At 44.7% G+C, this 18,139-nt stretch overlaps 1 protein-coding gene across 1 annotated transcript in view; it reads left to right on the top strand.

The window, feature by feature from the left end:
• Positions 1–18,139, top strand: part of LOC142487653 (putative acyl-CoA dehydrogenase 6) — a 217,649-nt gene that overhangs the window by 178,077 nt on the left and 21,433 nt on the right. Inside the window, exons 5-6 of the mRNA XM_075587331.1 lie at positions 12,274–12,441; positions 14,948–15,121. Coding sequence (XP_075443446.1) covers positions 12,274–12,441; positions 14,948–15,121 — 342 coding nt within the window. The remainder of the gene's footprint in view (positions 1–12,273; positions 12,442–14,947; positions 15,122–18,139) is intronic.

Genomic DNA, 18,139 nt, shown 5'->3' with positions numbered 1-18,139 from the left:
CCCTTACCAGCAGCCACTAACTTACGCAACAGCCATCCTGTTCCCCCTAATAATAGTGACGAGGATCAGGTTTCTTATCTTCCCGACCCCCCATGTCCAGGACGGTCACACTGTAATCACGTGGCAACCCCCTTTCAGGTCGATACACCACTTTATGCTTATAGACATTCCTGCCTATACTCCACACCCGCCTAAGGTGCGCTATCCTCTCCTCAGCTCTGCTGCCCTTAATGGCACCCCCCTTATTCACCATATACTCCTGTATGGTCTCTCATAACCATCTGTCCCTATTGTCCTCGATTTCCTGCATGAGGGGTTCCGGAACGGAATGGGAATACTTGTACTTGGCGGTAATAGCCCTCTCAGCTCGGCTGCACCGAGTCAAATTAGCATTCCCTGCTCTCCCTGGTAACACCCATGACAGGGGCTTGTCTGTTTCCACGGGATCCGTCAGTATACTGGGACCCTTGGGCTCTATACTGCCGTGACAGATTTGAAACCACCGCTCCTGCATCTCCTTTTGCTGCTTCTCTGCGGTAAATTCTCCCTTAGCCCACCAGTAATCTACTACATCCTCCCTTTGTAGTAGGAACCGAGTGCGGTCCATCCATCCCACATAACCCTCGAATAATGGGGCCCACCACCGGGTCTCCCTAACCTTCTCGGGCTCTGATTCTAGGGATTCTCCCTCCTCTGTGTCCCCCCAGGAAGACACCCCCGATGTCCCAGTAGATCGGGACTTAGGCCACCCCACACGTTTTGGCCTCTCCTCTAATTTTACGATAGCCACGCTAGGGCTCCAACTAGACGTAGATGCCTCCCCCGAATAGCCTCCACCCACCGACCCATCATCGGACGTATAACTCGCCAGTCTCTCCCCAGTCCGTTCCTCACAGGTTCCCTGGGACCCTCCCGACATTCCCAAACTGGACGTGGACCCACGGGAAAAGGTGACTAGGGCATGGGTTTGGGCATATGGATGGGCGAATGGTATCCGCGGGGTTCCGACCCGCTCTCTACCCTTAGATTGTCCAGGATCACTGCGAAGACTCTCCGCTGGCTAAGCCTCACCCTTCTCGACTCTCCTCACAGCCTGCCAGCTCTTGGTTGTCACAGGTGATCGGGAAGCACTGCCCGATCGCCGAGGCGTTGTTGTCATCTCTCCGGTCGTTCTGCTACCTCCGCCGGAAGTGATGTCATCACCGGAACCGGAAACTCCGCCATCTTGAGATGGATCCCCAAGCGGGATCTCTTCTTCCAGGACGACGTCCGGAAGTTCCGCTGCCTTCTCCTGCGCCGCCTGGGCCTGACACCGCCTCTCCTTCAAGGATGCCGTCACCGGAGCCTGGTGAGAACAAGGGCTGCTCTTACCGCTCCGCAGGGTGGGCGTGGATCGCCCGTCACCGCTGGACCCGCCGGTCCCAGGAATGGAAGGACTTCGCCTCTCGGCCTTCCGCTCCACTGGCGACACACGACTCCTCTCACCGATTCTCCCGGTAAGTGGTAGTTTCCTCCCGTTTTCTCCACAGAATACTGCCACAGGCCGGATCACTGCACCGGATGACACTCTGGGTTCCTCATCGGAGGAATCCGCTTCCACTCTGCTCGGGGTCACCGTTCGTGGCGACCGCCTTTTAGTCTCTCGGTCGGTACGCTGACCGACCGCTTCTTTCTCCTCGGGCTCGGCTTTAACAACCGGCCCCGATCCCCATTCTCCGGGATCCGCACTTTCTTTCCACAGTGCACCGGGGGACCCGGCGGACAGCCTAGCCGTATCCCCGGCGGGTTCGATAGTCTGGATGGGCACAAATGTAGGCATAGGCCACAAGTACTGTGTGCCACATTGCGGACAGCGCGCTGCCGTGCCCATGGTACCGCCGAGTAGCCTGCATTGTAGGCATAGGCACACCACAGTCTGGGTGCCCGCCACCCGAATCACCAGTAAGCCTCCTGGTGCTGAATAGGGTTGAGTGGAGACCATCGTAGTCGCTTCTTGTGGACAGGCCATTGTCTTAATAGGAGTTACTTGCAGCAACGGTCTGTTCTGTACACTGGCTCCGCGCGACTGACAAGCAGGGGTTGAGTTGCCAGCCACTCCCTTGACCAGCTCCACCCTCATCTGACAAAGCTGGAAACCACCCCCACTAGTAGCAATAATGGGCGGGTCCCACAGCTTAATAGGATGTCCTTTCATTGAGGCCGCACCTTTCACAGTCCTGGAGGGCGCGGCCACAGCTTTCACGCCATTACCCCCAACAGGGTGGGGTTCTTTCTTTGGCGCCAATCCCGGCCAACTGTCTGCAACTTTTGCCACTGCAGAATTCTCTGCAACGAGCCCACGCGGTCTCCCAGGGAAGCGGGAGCCGCCATCTTGGTTTGCTTTTCCAATCACTTTAGCTACTGAGGTAGCTTTTTGTACAGCGCTCACCGGCTGGCAAGCAGATCCTTCTTTTCCATCACACATTACGACAATGTCCTCAACACTGTCCTCCAGGGTAGTACCCTGCGGTCCTAGGCAGGACCAAAACGGTGCGGCCACAGCCTTAGCACCACTCCACAGCAGGCTCGTGAAAGTCATTTCCTTACCATGCTCTTCACCCGCACACACGCCATGTGCGCTCTCTCCATTATCCTCCGTCCGCCATCTTGGACCTTCCGCACCGCGCGGACCCTCCATTCTTGCGGTCGCCATTCTTTCACTGTACTTATGATTATTGTACATGGAGCTCCTCTCTGCGGGGAAGCTACCACACCGGTACAATAAAGATTACCTTGATGCACCACCTTGTGTACCTAATGTAGGCTGGACTCGTGTTTGCACTACCTCAGCCTAGGCTCACTCTCTCTGTGTCTGCTGTATCTCCTTCCTCCCAGTCTGTGCTCCCTTCGGTAAGTGGTCTGGAATGGGCTAGAGTACTCTGGCTCTTCCATGCAGTACTTGGGCGTCTACCTACTGTTGGCTAGTTTAGCGCAGACCGTCTCCAGAATTCCTGACCACGTTAACAGGCTATCCCTTTAGGCATCCTACCAACTAGCACTGCCTCAAGGTGACTAGGACAGCTATAGCCCGGCTCCAAACCCCCAACTCCTTTCAGGCCCCTAGGTCGTCCCTGCGAACTGACAAACTCCATCAGCCCCCTGACTACCCCTAGGTCCGTCCCAACGCAGCACAAAGTGGCAGCAGACACTCTCCCTGTTTCCAAGTGACCTAGCAAAAGCCTGTCCTGTTGACAGGTCTCTCAGCAGCGCCTCCAAATGTAACGGATTTTCTGGCCTAGCCGGACCCACCCAATCTCATATTGGCCCCTGTGGTCTAACCAGTCCCCATTACAGTGTAGTGTCTGGTGGTGCACCTGTTGGCAACACGACTCCTGAGTCTCCCGCATGATGTTGTGTGGGGATTGCCAACCCAGACAGGCAGCTGAGGTAGTGTGCATAAGTCCTACCTACATCCAGTGCAGCGCCTCCAACTCATCAGGATCCCAGCGTCCGCTTGTGGATGGTCCTGGTGAGGAACTCCTCTGTGGTGCACTCCTCTCTGTAATCACTCCACACTTACACACGAGGGTATGATTGAACAAGATCATCTTTATTGACTTGCGGCGGGCCAGCTGCCCCTCACAGCGGTTGTACTCAGCCGCTCATGTTCACCGCACTTCCCTTTGAAAGGTGTCTTTTCCCAAATTGGTGGATTCCCTATCTCCCCTTAGAGAGATACTCCCTGTGCCAGGTCCCTGGTCACAGTCTTATGAGCTGCATTCTCCCAAGTCTGTACTCAGACTTGCTCCTTCCTCCAATAACTACCACCAACTCTGCAACAACATCTGAACCACCTCCAACAACCTAACTTTTGAGCAGTGCTGTGCCTTATGTATCTTCTGGGGGCTGGCACAACTCTGACATCACTAATCATGGATTCAGAGCATGTGACCACTCCCATCCATACATAGGGCACCTCACCAGGGTGTGAGGGCAAACCTCCATAATTACTGCTGGCATGCCCATAACTTACCAGGCCTTACTGTCAGCAGGAGAGATGAATGTAATCCATTTTACAGCATGGTTACACATACATAGGAGAAAGAGGGAGATTAATGCTGTTTGTAGAATATGGCACATGTAATGATCCAAAATATTGATGCATCAGTAAAGCTCGGTGAAACTATCTCTTTCCTCTTTCACTGAGAATGTATTCCCCAATATGCACTATTTTAACAAAATAGTATTGAATATAAATATTTACTTTTGGTAAATATAAAGAACTGCACAAAAACATGAGTTAGCTTTCTAAACATCAGCATTTTTTATTTTCTCCCCCTATCTAATTTTGGGGATTTCCCCCCCGTAGCTCATGTACATTGCCCGGTACATTTCGGCTGGACCATACTCCATCCTGAGATATATACTCCATCCCGCAGTGACCAGCCACCTTACCTTTTGTTTTGGCACTGTCCCCCTTTCCTTCTAGATTGTAAGCTCTCACCTGCAAGGCCCTCATTACCTTTTATATGTCTGTCATTATTTGGTCTGTAATTCTGTTTATGTAATTTACATCTCTCTGTACCACCATTGTACCGCGCTGCATCATATGTTAGCACTTTACAAATTAATAATAAGAAATAATACTTGAATGCTGCAGTCATTCCCAAGTTGCAGTGATTTATGGTGAGTTTTAGGGCAATTCTTTCAAAACCCATGTTGACCAAAGTAGGTTTCTAAAGTAAAATGTGATGGGAGATTTTGTGAGCAAAAGAAATAATAATTTTAATTTTTTTGAAGTGTATAAGTGGGGCTAAAGCCATGAGGGCACAGAAAACACATTTGTGTTGTTTTCAGAGAGTACGAATCCAGGCATTTTAGTGCTCAATCGGAATATATTATATTACAGCCTTTGGTTTTTCAGCATCAAAGTTGTATAGCAAATACAAGATGATAGTCTTAAAATGGTCCACAACAGGACTGACACGAGTCTCTATGCTTTAACCCCTTGAATGCCACCAAATCCCAATCTCTGCATCAAAGCTTAAGCGAGCAAAAGAGTCCTCTTACTTTTCCATTCCTCTTGTGGCTAGAGGAGTGCAGAACACAATCTCTCCTAGCAATTGGGCTGACTCCATGATGTAGCCACGATGTCATGAGGGGGCTCCTGGTGGGCCAAATACCATGATGTGGTGGCTATATCATGGTGCATTAAAAGGGTTAAAGCAACAACCCCTACCAAATGGAAGTGTGTCCCCCGAAGTTCATATGTGGTCCCCTGACGCTCCCAGGAACTCTTAGTTCCCAAAATAGTTGTAGTTATTTTGTGCTGCTCTTCCCACAAAAAATCTGGCGGGCTACAAAGATGGCTTCAGGGGCACCAGCATAAAGCTGCAATGTCATCTTCCGGTACATCTTCTGCACAGTGCCAGAGCAATTACTTGTATTTAAAGAACAATAAGAGCAGTGCAGAATTCTGCTTGAAATCAGCATTCCTATATAGCATTCCTATATAATCAGCATTCCTATATATATAGGAACTATATAGTTCCACAGTTTTTGGGCTGGTTATCTCTATGCTTCAGATCTGGTGTAGTAGAAAATGTATTTTGTTCTCATAGGATAAATGTTTTAATAGTAAAAAAAAGCTGTTATTAATTTTAAACTTATTGATTGTGATGGAAGTGTGAGCTTATTTTAAAAACTTGCAGCAGTAGTTGTCAGGGCTGCCAACAGAAATATTGGGATTCAGGACAAATTAAAGGAGCAGCCCCCCATCCCGCCCCTCCGGGTTCTCTGGGGGGGGGGGGGGGAGAAAGAGATAAGGGCCTGGAGGGGGTAGTTACTTTTATTTGCTGTACACTGTAGGGTGGAGGTATTTTGTCATTGTTTTACCCACCATAACTTTTTTAATGTCTGGTAAGAAAATAAACACAATAATAGAAATCTATGATTCTGAATGTTTTAATTTTAGAGATATGAATAAAGTTTCTTCTGATGAAAAATATAAATATGGTCCATGGGGAAACACACGTGATTTTATATTACACTTCCTGCTCTCAAATGAAAACACATACTGCAAGTCTAAACGTCGGAGACCTCAGTTGAAAGGAAGTAACTACCAGAACAAGTCTTGTATCTTTAAGAATACAAACTTGTTTTTGAGAATTAGTTTCATTGGGGCACTCATGGATGTGTACTTAGTTGTGTTAGTTAGTATGCACCAAAGACAAAAAAAATACTTTCTATTGGTAGTATTTTATTAAATAGGTACACATTACTTTTCCAACAGTAATACTTCACTGATTTTTCTAAACTTTTTTTTAACAACTAGTGAACAAATTTTTGTTTTCTACTTTGTACATGACAAAAATTATTGTCCCTTCATTTGTTGAAAAGACTTACATGCCTAGAATTCCTGGAAAGGTTAATAGTATTTCTGACACCGGTAAATCACACATTCTGCTTTATAGAAATGGGGTCATCATCCGCAGACAATATGAATGACAAAGATCATATACTTACAGATGTCCAATCTATAGAAGCATGTGGATCAATTCATGTTGCACAGCTATTTTTATTTTTTAGATGAAGCCTTAGGGCAAATTATGTATTAATGGTTTGAACACTACAGGCCTTATTCAGAGAGGGTTGATAAAAAAAAATCGCCAGGGAATTTAAAATTACTGTTTTTTGGGCGTTGCTATCACGGTATTCAGGAAGGCTCGATTACCAGTGATAGCAAAATGCCCAAAACGGGCGAGTTGCTGCCAGCGAGAGCATCGAGCCTCTGGAAAGGCCTAAATCAGCGATTCATTTCTGCTGCAGAGAGAGCCTCTCCCAGCTGAAATGTCACCCGAAAATTATTTATTTAAATATACATTTCTTTAATAGTGTAGAGGTGCAGGGGGTCTCCGGAGCTGAACCACGTTGGTTTTATGTCCGGGGACCCCCTGCTTCCCGAGATACAGGCCTCTTTATGGGGTGCCGGTATCTCCTATGCAAGGAAATGTCCCGGTCACGTGACGCGGGACATTTCAATTCAGAAATCCGAGGCATTAACATGATTTGAAACCAATTTTGGAAAGTCTTGAGCTTTGTGAAGTTAATTGTTTTTATAAGTGACTGGCAAGTGTCACAATTCAGTATTTATAAAGTGGCTGATTCGCAGTGTAAGGCATAAAACATATTTTAATTAAACTTGCAGTTTGCTTACTATTCATCAATTGTTTTGTTGATAGAAATTTGCATATAAATAGATCAGAGAGAACTGTGTGAAGTAGATGAATCTGTTTTCTGTCACAGAAAGTTGTGTTCAGAGCATGGACCTGAAATACTTCTGGTTCTTAAAAAAAAACAAAAAAAAAAAACATGGCCTGTTTGGTATTCACCGAGTGTAGGGTAGAAATCCACTGTCCTAGCATATCTTTAGCCGTTCTTTAAATACCACTTTAAGCCCACAACCTAATTGTATATGTATATACACACACACACACACACACACTCGTATGTCTTCCCCATGCCATAGGTGCTTAGAGACTGCAGTCTTTTTAGTGATCATATAGTAAGGAAATTACATATTTTCTTTTTTATTATCATCCTATAGCACCAATTACATTTTTTTTTTCAAGTGGACAGAATGTTGGGTATAGAAAAAAAAAATGTGTGCAGCCTTTGATAATATCCAGAACCAGAGAGTTTCCAGGGTTGTGTGTAATGTAAAAATTAATCAAATTACCCATTTATTGCACGTATCAATATAACATTTCCAAATAAGTTAGAAACAAAAAGCAGAACGAAAAAGAGAAACTTAAACTTTTTTATCCAGCTTTTTCTAAGTCAGTCTCTTCTATGCTTTCCCTTTCTTTACACTCAATTATACCATCCACATCACTGTCACCAAGTCTAATGCAATAAAGGCCCAAGATCTGTTTCATCAGGTTGATGAACATCTGCATTCTTGATAATCTCTCTGTATATATCACTATCAGAGTTATTATCATCGCTTCTGTAAGATCCCTTATAAAACTTATTTATTTTAATCTCTTCAATCCCTATTTCGGGTAAAGACAGGAGTAACACCATAAATAGTATAAATTCATTTTATTGGAAAGTAATGCAATGTTATACAGGCATACCCCGGTTTAAGGACACTCACTTTAAGTACACTCGCGAGTAAGGACATATCGCCCAATAGGCAAACGGCATCTCACGCATGCGCCTGTCAGCACGTCCTGAACAGCAATACCAGCTTTCCACCTGTACCGAAGCTGTGCGCAAGCGGGGAGACTATAGAGCCTGTTACAAATGCATTATTTACATCAGTTATGCACGTATATGACAATTGCAGTACTGTACATGCATCGAGAAGTGGAAAAATGGTAGTACTTCACTTTAAGTACATTTTCGCTTTACATACATGCTCCGGTCCCATTGTGTACGTTAATGCGGGGTATGCCTGTACTACAATAACCATTAAGCCTCTGCAAATGAGATGTAATTCGGACATTGTTTTTGCATATAATTAGCTTTCAACAGACCATGTTATGCATGGAACTTAACATTAGTTCCTGGTTTAGGTAACGTAACGTTATGGGCCCTGATTTAACAGAGCTTTGCAGATCTAGCCAAGAGATAAAAAAACTGATACTGAGTGTGACAGTAGGGGTAGATTTGGCTGCTTTGAATAAAGGTTAAGCCTGCCATTACCCCTACAGTACCTGTCAGTAATACATTTGTATTGTGTGTGTGTGTGTGTGCGTGTGTGCGTGTGTGCGTGTGTGCGTGTGTGCGTGTGTGCGTGTGTGTGTGTGTGTGTGTGTATATATATATATACACACACAGTGGTCGACAAATCACCCAAAAATCTACTCGCCGAACAAAAAAATCTACTCGCCACCTAGTCCCGCCCCGCTTTTTAAAAAAAATAAATGAATAAATTCCTATTAAGAACAACATTCGTTTTTGACATTAGTTTATTTATTGTATTACATTATACTACAATTAGTCCTTGTTACATGTGTGTGTGTATGTGTGTGTGTGTATATGTCGGGTTTAGAAAAAAAAAGTGATTGACTAGTTTCCTGAATCCCATAACTAGTGCCTGGACGCCCCCGTGTCACAATATATAAAGCAGCGATCCCGCCTGGGATCTTATCTGATCCGCAGTCCTTCAATGTCCAGGTACCCTCATTCCTGCAATGTTATACATTGGAGCGGAGGTGTTCCCTACCTGTCTTCTGGGTTAGGGGTGATTCCGATGTCTTCCGTGTGAAGCTCGGGAGTTAGATCTGGAAGAAAGCAGTATAGGTTATTTCGGTGTAGGTATAGGGCAGTTAAGATATATAGGGTAAATAAGAGATCCAGAGTGTGAGAGAGAGAGAGACAGAGAGAGAGACACACAGAGAGTGGCACACACACAGAGAGAGAGAGAGAGAGACAGATACAGAGAGGGACACACAGAGAGAGAGACACACACACACACACACACACACACACAGAGACACACACAGAGAGAGAGAGACACACAGAGAAAGAGAGAGAATGAGACACACAGAGAGAGAGAGAGAACACACAGAGAGACACAGAGAATGAGAGACAAAGACAGAGAGAGTGCGACAGAGAGCGAGGGAGACAGAGAGAGGGAGAGGGCGACAGGGAAAGGGTGAGGGCGACAGGGAAAGGGTGAGGGAGACAGGGATGTGTGAGGGCGACAGGGAAAGGGTGAGGGCGACAGGGAAAGGGTGAGGGCGACAGGGAAAGGGCGACAGGGAAAGGGTGACACAGGGAGAGGGTGAGGGCGACAGGGATGTATGAGGGCGACAGGGATGGGTGAGGGCGACAGGGATGGGTGAGGGCGACAGGGAACGGGTGAGGGCGACAGGGAAAGGGTGACACAGGGAGAGGGTGAGGTCGACAGGGATGGGTGAGGTCGACAGGGATGGGTGAGGGCGACAGGGAAAGGGTGAAGGCGACAGGTAGAGGGTGACAGGGAAAGGGTGAGGGTGACACAGGGAGAGGGTGACACAGGGAGAGGGTGAGGTTGACACAGGGAAAGGGTGACAGGGAGAGAGGGTGACACTCACACACACTCACTCACAGACACACACACAGACACACTCACTCACAGACACTCATTCACACACACTCATTCACACACACACAATCACAGACACTCACGGGATGTTGCACACGAGTCAGGTACTGAGGTTTTGATCTCCCTGGGGTCCCAGCTGTAATTACCTGCCGGGTGCTCTCCTCTCTCCACTTGTCCTCCTCGGCAGCACTTCCGCCTGCCTGTGTGATGTGAGGCGGACGCCGACCCTCCCCTCCAGAGGCGGACACCACCGCAGCACGCCCCCGAAGCTGAAGCCACCGCAGCACCCCCCCCCCCCGAAGCGGATGCCGCCGCAGCCCCTCCAGTGGCGGACGCCGCTGCTGCCGCCTACCTCCTGCCCCGGGAAACAAGCGGGGACCCCCCCAGCATACCTCCTGCCCCGGGCAGCAAGCAGGGACCCCCCTCAGCCTACCTTCCACCCTGGGCAGCAAGCAGGGACCCCCCCAGCCTACCTCCCGTCCCGGGCAGCAAGCGGGGATCGGGGCAGGGGGGGAGGAGATCAGGGGCAGGAGGGGGAGGAGATCAGGGGCAGGAGGGGGAGGAGATCAGGGGCAGGGGGGAGGCGATCGGGGGAAGGGGCTAACCCAGAGCTGCCAGCCGGCCCTCTTCCCCGCGTCAACCCAATCAGGGAGGGGGATTATTTATAAAAAAAATTGGCGCGAGCAGGGGAATTCATAGAGCTTCAGCACGGCTCACCAGCGGCCTAAATCCACTCGCCACGGGCGTGTGGTTATGCCTATTTGTCAAACTCTGTATATGTATATATATAGTACAGTATACTGACCTCCCTCACGACCTTAGGCTAAGGCCCCACTCCCAGAGTCAGCGCACCCGCACTGCAGACAGGCGGTGCGCTGACATACACAGACCGCGATATGCGGTCTGTAGGGAGCCGGAGCGGGAGGTGGGCGGGAGTGGGAGGATTGACAGGGAGGGGGGCGTGGCTTGAGCGGAGGGACCCGCTACTCTCCCCCCCCCCTCCCTCCACGGCTCGGGCTGGAGCTGCTGAGGGTAAGTTTAAACATACACGCAGGCACTCATACATACACACACACACACGCAGGCAGGCACTCACGCACTCATACACACACACACACACAGACAGAGGCAGGCACTCACGCACTCAGGCACACACATACACACACAGACAGGCACGCACGCACTCAGACACACACACAGACAGGCACTCACCTGCTTTCACTCCACACTCCTCCCCCGCTCCCCGAAGCCTCTCCTCCTCCAGAAGCCTCCCCTCCCCATTGGTTCACAGCCACACCACGTGACGCGTCAACGCTAGGAAACACCATTCTCTTGTGTCTCCTGGCGGCTGACGCGCCACATTGTGTAGTCAGCTGTGCAGCCAGGGGGCACCGGGATCGGCTCGCGAGGATTCCCCTGCTGGTGGGGAACTCGAACATGGCCGCCCGCGCCAACGAGCGCAGCGGGACCGAGGCCTTAGTCAGGATACTTACCTCTGATTGTAGCCACGCAGGTTAATATAGGTTAAAGGTCATTCTGACACTGATATGGGCATACAGATCTCTACAGAGGAGCATAGCGGATTGAATATTACCACTACTGATATACATAGTATATTTGTTTTATATGTCTATCAGTTGGGTCACACCTACCATTAAGTACTAGAATATACTATATCCTTGTGACCTGCAATCTCAGTACTTACCCGGACACACCTGGAGTAATCACCCACCACACAGGTCCGCATCAGGAACACTGTGTTGACATATTACCAGTGGTTTATTAAAATTATCTGGCACACATTATCAATTTGATCCGGAGCCAACATGGCTATCTTTATTTAGGATCAACTCACCTTCAGTACGTCGTTCGATTAATATTTTATACATGTTGTTATTAATAAAGATTATGTTTTTAATTCATTCACTTATCCCCAGAGTGTGAACCTGAGTGCTACATTGGGTTCTTTCTCTCCCATATCTACTACAGTGTTTACACCCAAAGCACCGCTCACATCATTACTTCACTGCGGCTGCAGCAGGGGTTCCCCTTCTATCTCTAATCCCTTGAACAATCAGAATTAGAATGGGCAGTAACCTACTGTATGCATTCAATAAATCTGTAAACTACACTGTGCACCACTAAATGATGATAATTATTATATCATTATATAATTAATATATATTTTTTTCCCGTAGGTATTAAGACCACAGCTGTTAAAATGGGTAATGATTATGTTATTAATGGTAGCAAGATGTGGATAACCAATGGTTGCCAAGCGGATTGGATATGCTTACTTACCAACACAAGTGCTGGACCTCCTCACAGAAACAAATCACTTATATGTGTACCCATGAAATTACCTGGTAAGTTTAATGTTTTACATTCTAAATAAATAGCCTAGTTTACCTGATTATATAGCAGCAGTTCTGTATGTTACATGTAGCCCTTTTTCTGACACTCTAAGCGACTACGGGCACCTGTGGTTCCAGGAGATCTGAGCCTCCGCTAGCTGGGAGCCTGGGGTAACACTTATTAGCGCAGCGCCTCCACTTACCCAGGATCCCCGTCATGTAAGATTCCCCTGGGCAAGAAACACACCGATACAATGCGTGCAACCAACTTTACTATGTGCAATAATAAACTTATACTCTATATGAACCGTGGCAATAACCCAATATGCATACACTTATCTTATAACACTATACTTATACTCTATCATACCCTAACACTGCTAACTGATAATGTCCTTCTAACATCAGTGGCACCGCCACACTCCTAGGGAATATTGTCCTGTACAATAGTGGCTCAGCCACGCTCTTATGAGTATGTCTCTATCCCGTCACACACCGTGTCCATGTAATAGAATAGAACAATAGCGGTGTGTACTTAGGCCTTGGCCACTTGCTAGTGTCCCCAAATAGTTATGCCTAAGGCGGGATCAGCGCCTGTTGACCGGTGTTGGTGCACTTGACGTATCTACTACCTTCCGGTCCCGGCGGTGACCGGTAATACTTCCAAAAGGATCAGCCGAATCCTTGCTTGTCTTTGATGTCCGCAGCTGTCTGGTCCCAAGCAGCTCACCAGCAAACCTGCTCCGCACGCTTGTCCCTAACTGTCTACACAGTAAGGTAATTGATCGCTAGCACAATGGGCGTCCCTGCAGCACAGCAGCCTACTGTGACTCAGGGGTTTCTCCTAAGGGCCTGCGGGGTAAAGCTAGCCTATGCAGGCGGGTCACGGACCCCCTGCACGCATACACCCTCCTCCTTTACCTTCCAGATCCCCTCTGACTAGCGTGACCTCTCCCCCACACTTCCCTTTCCTCCTCCCGTAATTCTAGCCTTCCGATTGGCTCCTCAAGTCAGGTGACTGCCCAGGAGCTCATGGGATTTGTAGTTCATCAACGAAGCCTCTCTACCTTATTCTGCACAGACACACAGCTATTGCATCAGCCTCTGCAACACTGTTGCAGACTTCCACATGACTCTCCTGAACAGAGTCAAAACACCAACTAAACACACATATGAGGTTCTTACCACATCCCTACATACACATTTGAATGTGTTCAGTGAATATTGTTTGGTATCTTTTGTGGTGATTCTTCTTCTGTTTTGAAGTGAAGTAATGTGAATATTCACATTTATTTTAATGTAATGAAGGATACATCCTAATTGTATTCATAGTTTAAATCCTTCTAGAGATGAACTATGTTTTAGAAATGTTTGGCAAAAAATGTCTTACCATATTGTAAAGTGATCCAGGTAAGTGTTATTAAAGCACATCATGTGATCACTTTGTAGTGTATTGTTTTTCCAAAATCATTATTTCTGTTATAAAAAAACATGATGGAATGGCTGGGAACATTCCATTGTAAAAGCTGCAGAAATAATCTGGATTCAAAAAAATTCACTGAGATGTGGTAACCCAGGGGAAAACCTTGTAAGTAAAATGATATTGCTCTATTTAAAGATCAGTCTATTCTATTTTACATCTTCTATTATAGTTTACTGTAACTATAGAGGATATAGGATAACAATTATAGAATCGATTTACCCTTCTTCATTAACGTAGTTATAATCCCACACCTGGTCTGCTTCTCATTAGGAATAATAGCGCTGATCGATAGATTTTTTTCTGTTGCAATTATTGACTTCACTTCAAAAGAGTTTGTTGTTCCACGCAGGACTGTAATGTATTCCGTTAATTTATTTCACCTGAAAGTTTTAACACAGATTCCGAGTCATTTTTGTTGTGTTGTATCCAGTTTTCTTTGATTTAATCCACTAGGTACATTTCCAAGGGAAATTTTAACCTACCTACACTGATAAGGATTACATAGTTACATAGTACATGAGGTAGAAAAAATACATATGTCCATCAAGTTCAACACATGTTACATTTAGACGATAGATACTTATCCTATATTTGTATTTACAGTATTTTGATCCAGGGGAAGGCAAACAGAAAAACTCCAATGATGTCTCATAAGGGGAAAAAATACATTTCTTCCTGACTCCAATAAGGGCATTCCGATTTCTCTCTGGATCACATCATTCCCATGTTCATTTATTTGGCATGTCCCTGTATACCTTTCCTTTCTACATGCACCCTTTAAGTCTTTTTAATGCTTGGTTGTAAATATTGCTGAACTGTAAAGAAAATGCAGAACAGTGAATATCAACTGATGATTAGTTATGTTTCTGTACTGATACAGATGTCTCACAAGTCATAGTATTGATCCCTTTGTTGTTACATGTTAATTATTTAATTGTGGAATTAATAAAGTTGCATTTTGTAAAGGTCTTCATAGGTCATTCATTCATTCATTCATTTCTTCTTTTTTATCAACTCAAATAACTTTATTTTTAGGTGTCCATGTTGGGAAAAAAATTGACAAAATGGGGATGAAATCATCAGACACGGCTCAGATATTCTTTGAAGATGTCAAAGTTCCGAGCAAATATTTGATTGGAGAGGAAGGAATGGGTTTCATGTATCAGATGGAGCAGTTCCAAGAGGAGCGCATGTGGGCAGTTGCCAATAGTAAGATCTTTTTTTCTTCTTCTTCTTTTGCATATGACTTTAGCAGGAGAACAACATTCTTAAGCAACAGAACTTAATGATGTTTATTTTTATTTCACTTTCAGAGTTGTTTTTTTTACTTTAGGTTTTCTCATTTTGGTCAACTCCCTTTCTTCCGAATAGTGAAATTAAATTAGTCAGAGTGCTGCAGATGTACACTTCCTTGTGTGGGTGGATTAAAACAAGCATGCAGAAACTCTGTCTTACTATGAATGACGTGCATGGCTGCTGTTTCATGCTTTGTCAGCCAGTGTCCAGGAACTATCGGAGTGATTAAGTAGAAAAGGAAAACAATGGAGCAACGCTTTAGGTTATATAATCTTCACCTTTTACTAAAATGCTTTGCTGTGCCTCTCCCTTACCAAATACGTACAGGGGACTTTGCATAAAGAAAGTGAAAAGAGCAATTCGGTACACAGACTCAGAAAGAAAACATTTTTGACTGCATGAAATGTAAGAAACTGGTGTAATAGATGTCTTACCTTTGATGCAGATCCTTAGTTAAGGGAATTTATGCTAATTTAGATGTGACAGAGAATTGTGACACATTTAAAATGGAAAGAATTACGCACCCAAAAGCAAAGTTCTCGGATGCAGTCTTCTATAGCCCTCAAATACAAGCTAATGCACTTGGAATAAAATTAACTTGATACATTGACACTTGCAGCAAAACGTTTAATTGTGCCCTTATGTATACACCGCCCCCATTGCGTTTAGATCTGTAAATGCATTTTATGCTGATGAGGTACAAAAAGGTTAGTGTTTCATCACTTGCCTAGCCTGAGAGTCCATTACAGTACATTGTTATCAGCATTGCAACTCATCCATGTAGGTCAGAGATGGAGCCGTTTCCTTGACAACCTTAGAAAAGTTGATGAGTAAAGTCAGTGCTACTGTAAACCACTACTTTGCTAGATTATGGGGTTACATTTTTATGCACATACTGTATGCTTATACTATTCTAGATGTATGCTATACTCTGGCAGGGTGTATCAAACAGGGATTTTATTTATAATTTACCTGATTGCATAATGAGCAATTATCACAATGACATGATTGAATTCTAACTCACCATATAATTATATCCTATAAAGAGTTGAAGCAATATTGGGGCTAATCAGCAGTGGCTTTACTCTTATGTTATGGGGAATAGCTCTGGTCTAGGTGCACTGTTCTTACTGCATCTTACAGGAAGAATAAGGATGTTCTTAGAAGTCTAAGTCATGGGAAACTTCTCTTCCCTTTCATACCTCTAATACCTCGTGCAAAACCCAAACATAAGTCTGTTCTGACTGATGGATTTCATCATCCTAATTAAGCTACTGTACGTGGAGTTTACAGAAATCGCCTGACGAAGGTGCCAGAGGGTGTGGAAATGTTGCTCTATTGTGCACATATAACAGTGTGTCTCCGCTAACTTTTCCTTTCCCTGTGTGTGCTTATTGCTTCTGCTTTTTTTTTGAAACATTAAAGAAGAAACATGGAGAGACCAAAAGGAGAACATAAGTCTTTCATATTCTTTGATTTACTTTTTGAGTACTGACAACAGTGAGTTTTTTTCAACAACGTTGAAACATGTTCATCTGACATACAGTATAAGTACACTGCCTCTTTTCTTTAAAAAAAAAAAAATCTCAGATTGAATACTAGTGCTCACATTGCTGTTTGTATTAATTGCATCTTGCTTGGAAAAACATCCATACATTATACTTTAAGATCTCTGAAAGCATCTTGTTCCAGAAATGGATGTGCTAATGGATATACATACAAAATATGATGAAAGCCTGTGAGTTGTTCATCTTCGAATAACATAAAATGATGTTGTTTTGTTGACCATTTCAATAGTACTATTTACTTTTATTTTGAATAACAATGTCATGTGAGATATCTGATATTCATTATGCATGTATGTGTATATACTGTATGTGTATGTATGTACTTATTTCCAGTTGCATGTAAAAAAACACAATAGGTTGACCATCTCGCTCGCCATTTTGAACTATAACAGCTGCAGGGCATCATCACCCATGTCTCGAAAATAGGTAATATTAATATAGCTATGAAAGCTTCTGTGACAATGCTGTTTGCCACAAATGGTTGCAGTAACACTGATGGTTATAATTTCATCAGAACTTCTACAATCAAAATGTAAACCTTGTTGCTACAATCTTCTTGACATTGTGAACAATATATATTGCTCCATATACATGTGCAGTAAGTGTAGACGACATGTCCATGCTCAGAAACTGATATACGTTTTGACTTTGCATGAAATGATCAGAGAGCATAATAGTAGAAATCAAAATATTTCTGAAGATTATTTTTGGTATTAGTGTTGAGACAGTCTCACTCTTTGGCCGCTGAGTATCAACCAGTACTTCTTACCACAAAGGCCCATATTTACTAAGTGGTGCAATTCCATAAGGCACCTTCTGGCGCTGATTTTATTTGATTGTTTCATTTAAAAATCAGAAAGTATAATGATTGTCATTTTAATGCTACCGTGTATCCTATTACAATATATGTACCTGAGAACTCATCTTCCTGTGTATGCAAATAACAACTCCTCAATACAAGCAGATTAATGGCTCAACAAATGTGATAACTGAACACCACAATCAATAAACTGAATGATACATATCAAAGTCCCATGGTTGCACGAAGTCCCTTGAATGCAAAAGGTGGTACAGTACAACAGATTTATCAAAAAGACTAATCCAATGAAAGCAAGTAGAACACATAACTGTGTTTTTTAAATAATTTGTCAGCATTTTGTTTATACAAGTGCACGTAGAACTAATGGATGGTAAAAGAAGTCATCTTATGTTACAATAAAAATCTGAATACATTGGTGGTGTATGAATTAAGGCAGATCTGAGAAAATTAAAGCCACAATGCAATTCCTCAATAACTGGTCTATCATGGTAATAATCTCTTTTCTAGTACATGGAATTGAAAAGTCACTTATTTCACTTCTGT

The sequence above is a fragment of the Ascaphus truei genome, chromosome 2 (assembly GCF_040206685.1).
Source record: "Ascaphus truei isolate aAscTru1 chromosome 2, aAscTru1.hap1, whole genome shotgun sequence".
Taxonomy (NCBI): Eukaryota; Metazoa; Chordata; class Amphibia; order Anura; family Ascaphidae; genus Ascaphus; species Ascaphus truei.
The sequence above is the reverse complement of the archived record's forward strand: the minus strand, read 5'-3'. Positions and strand labels throughout refer to the sequence as shown.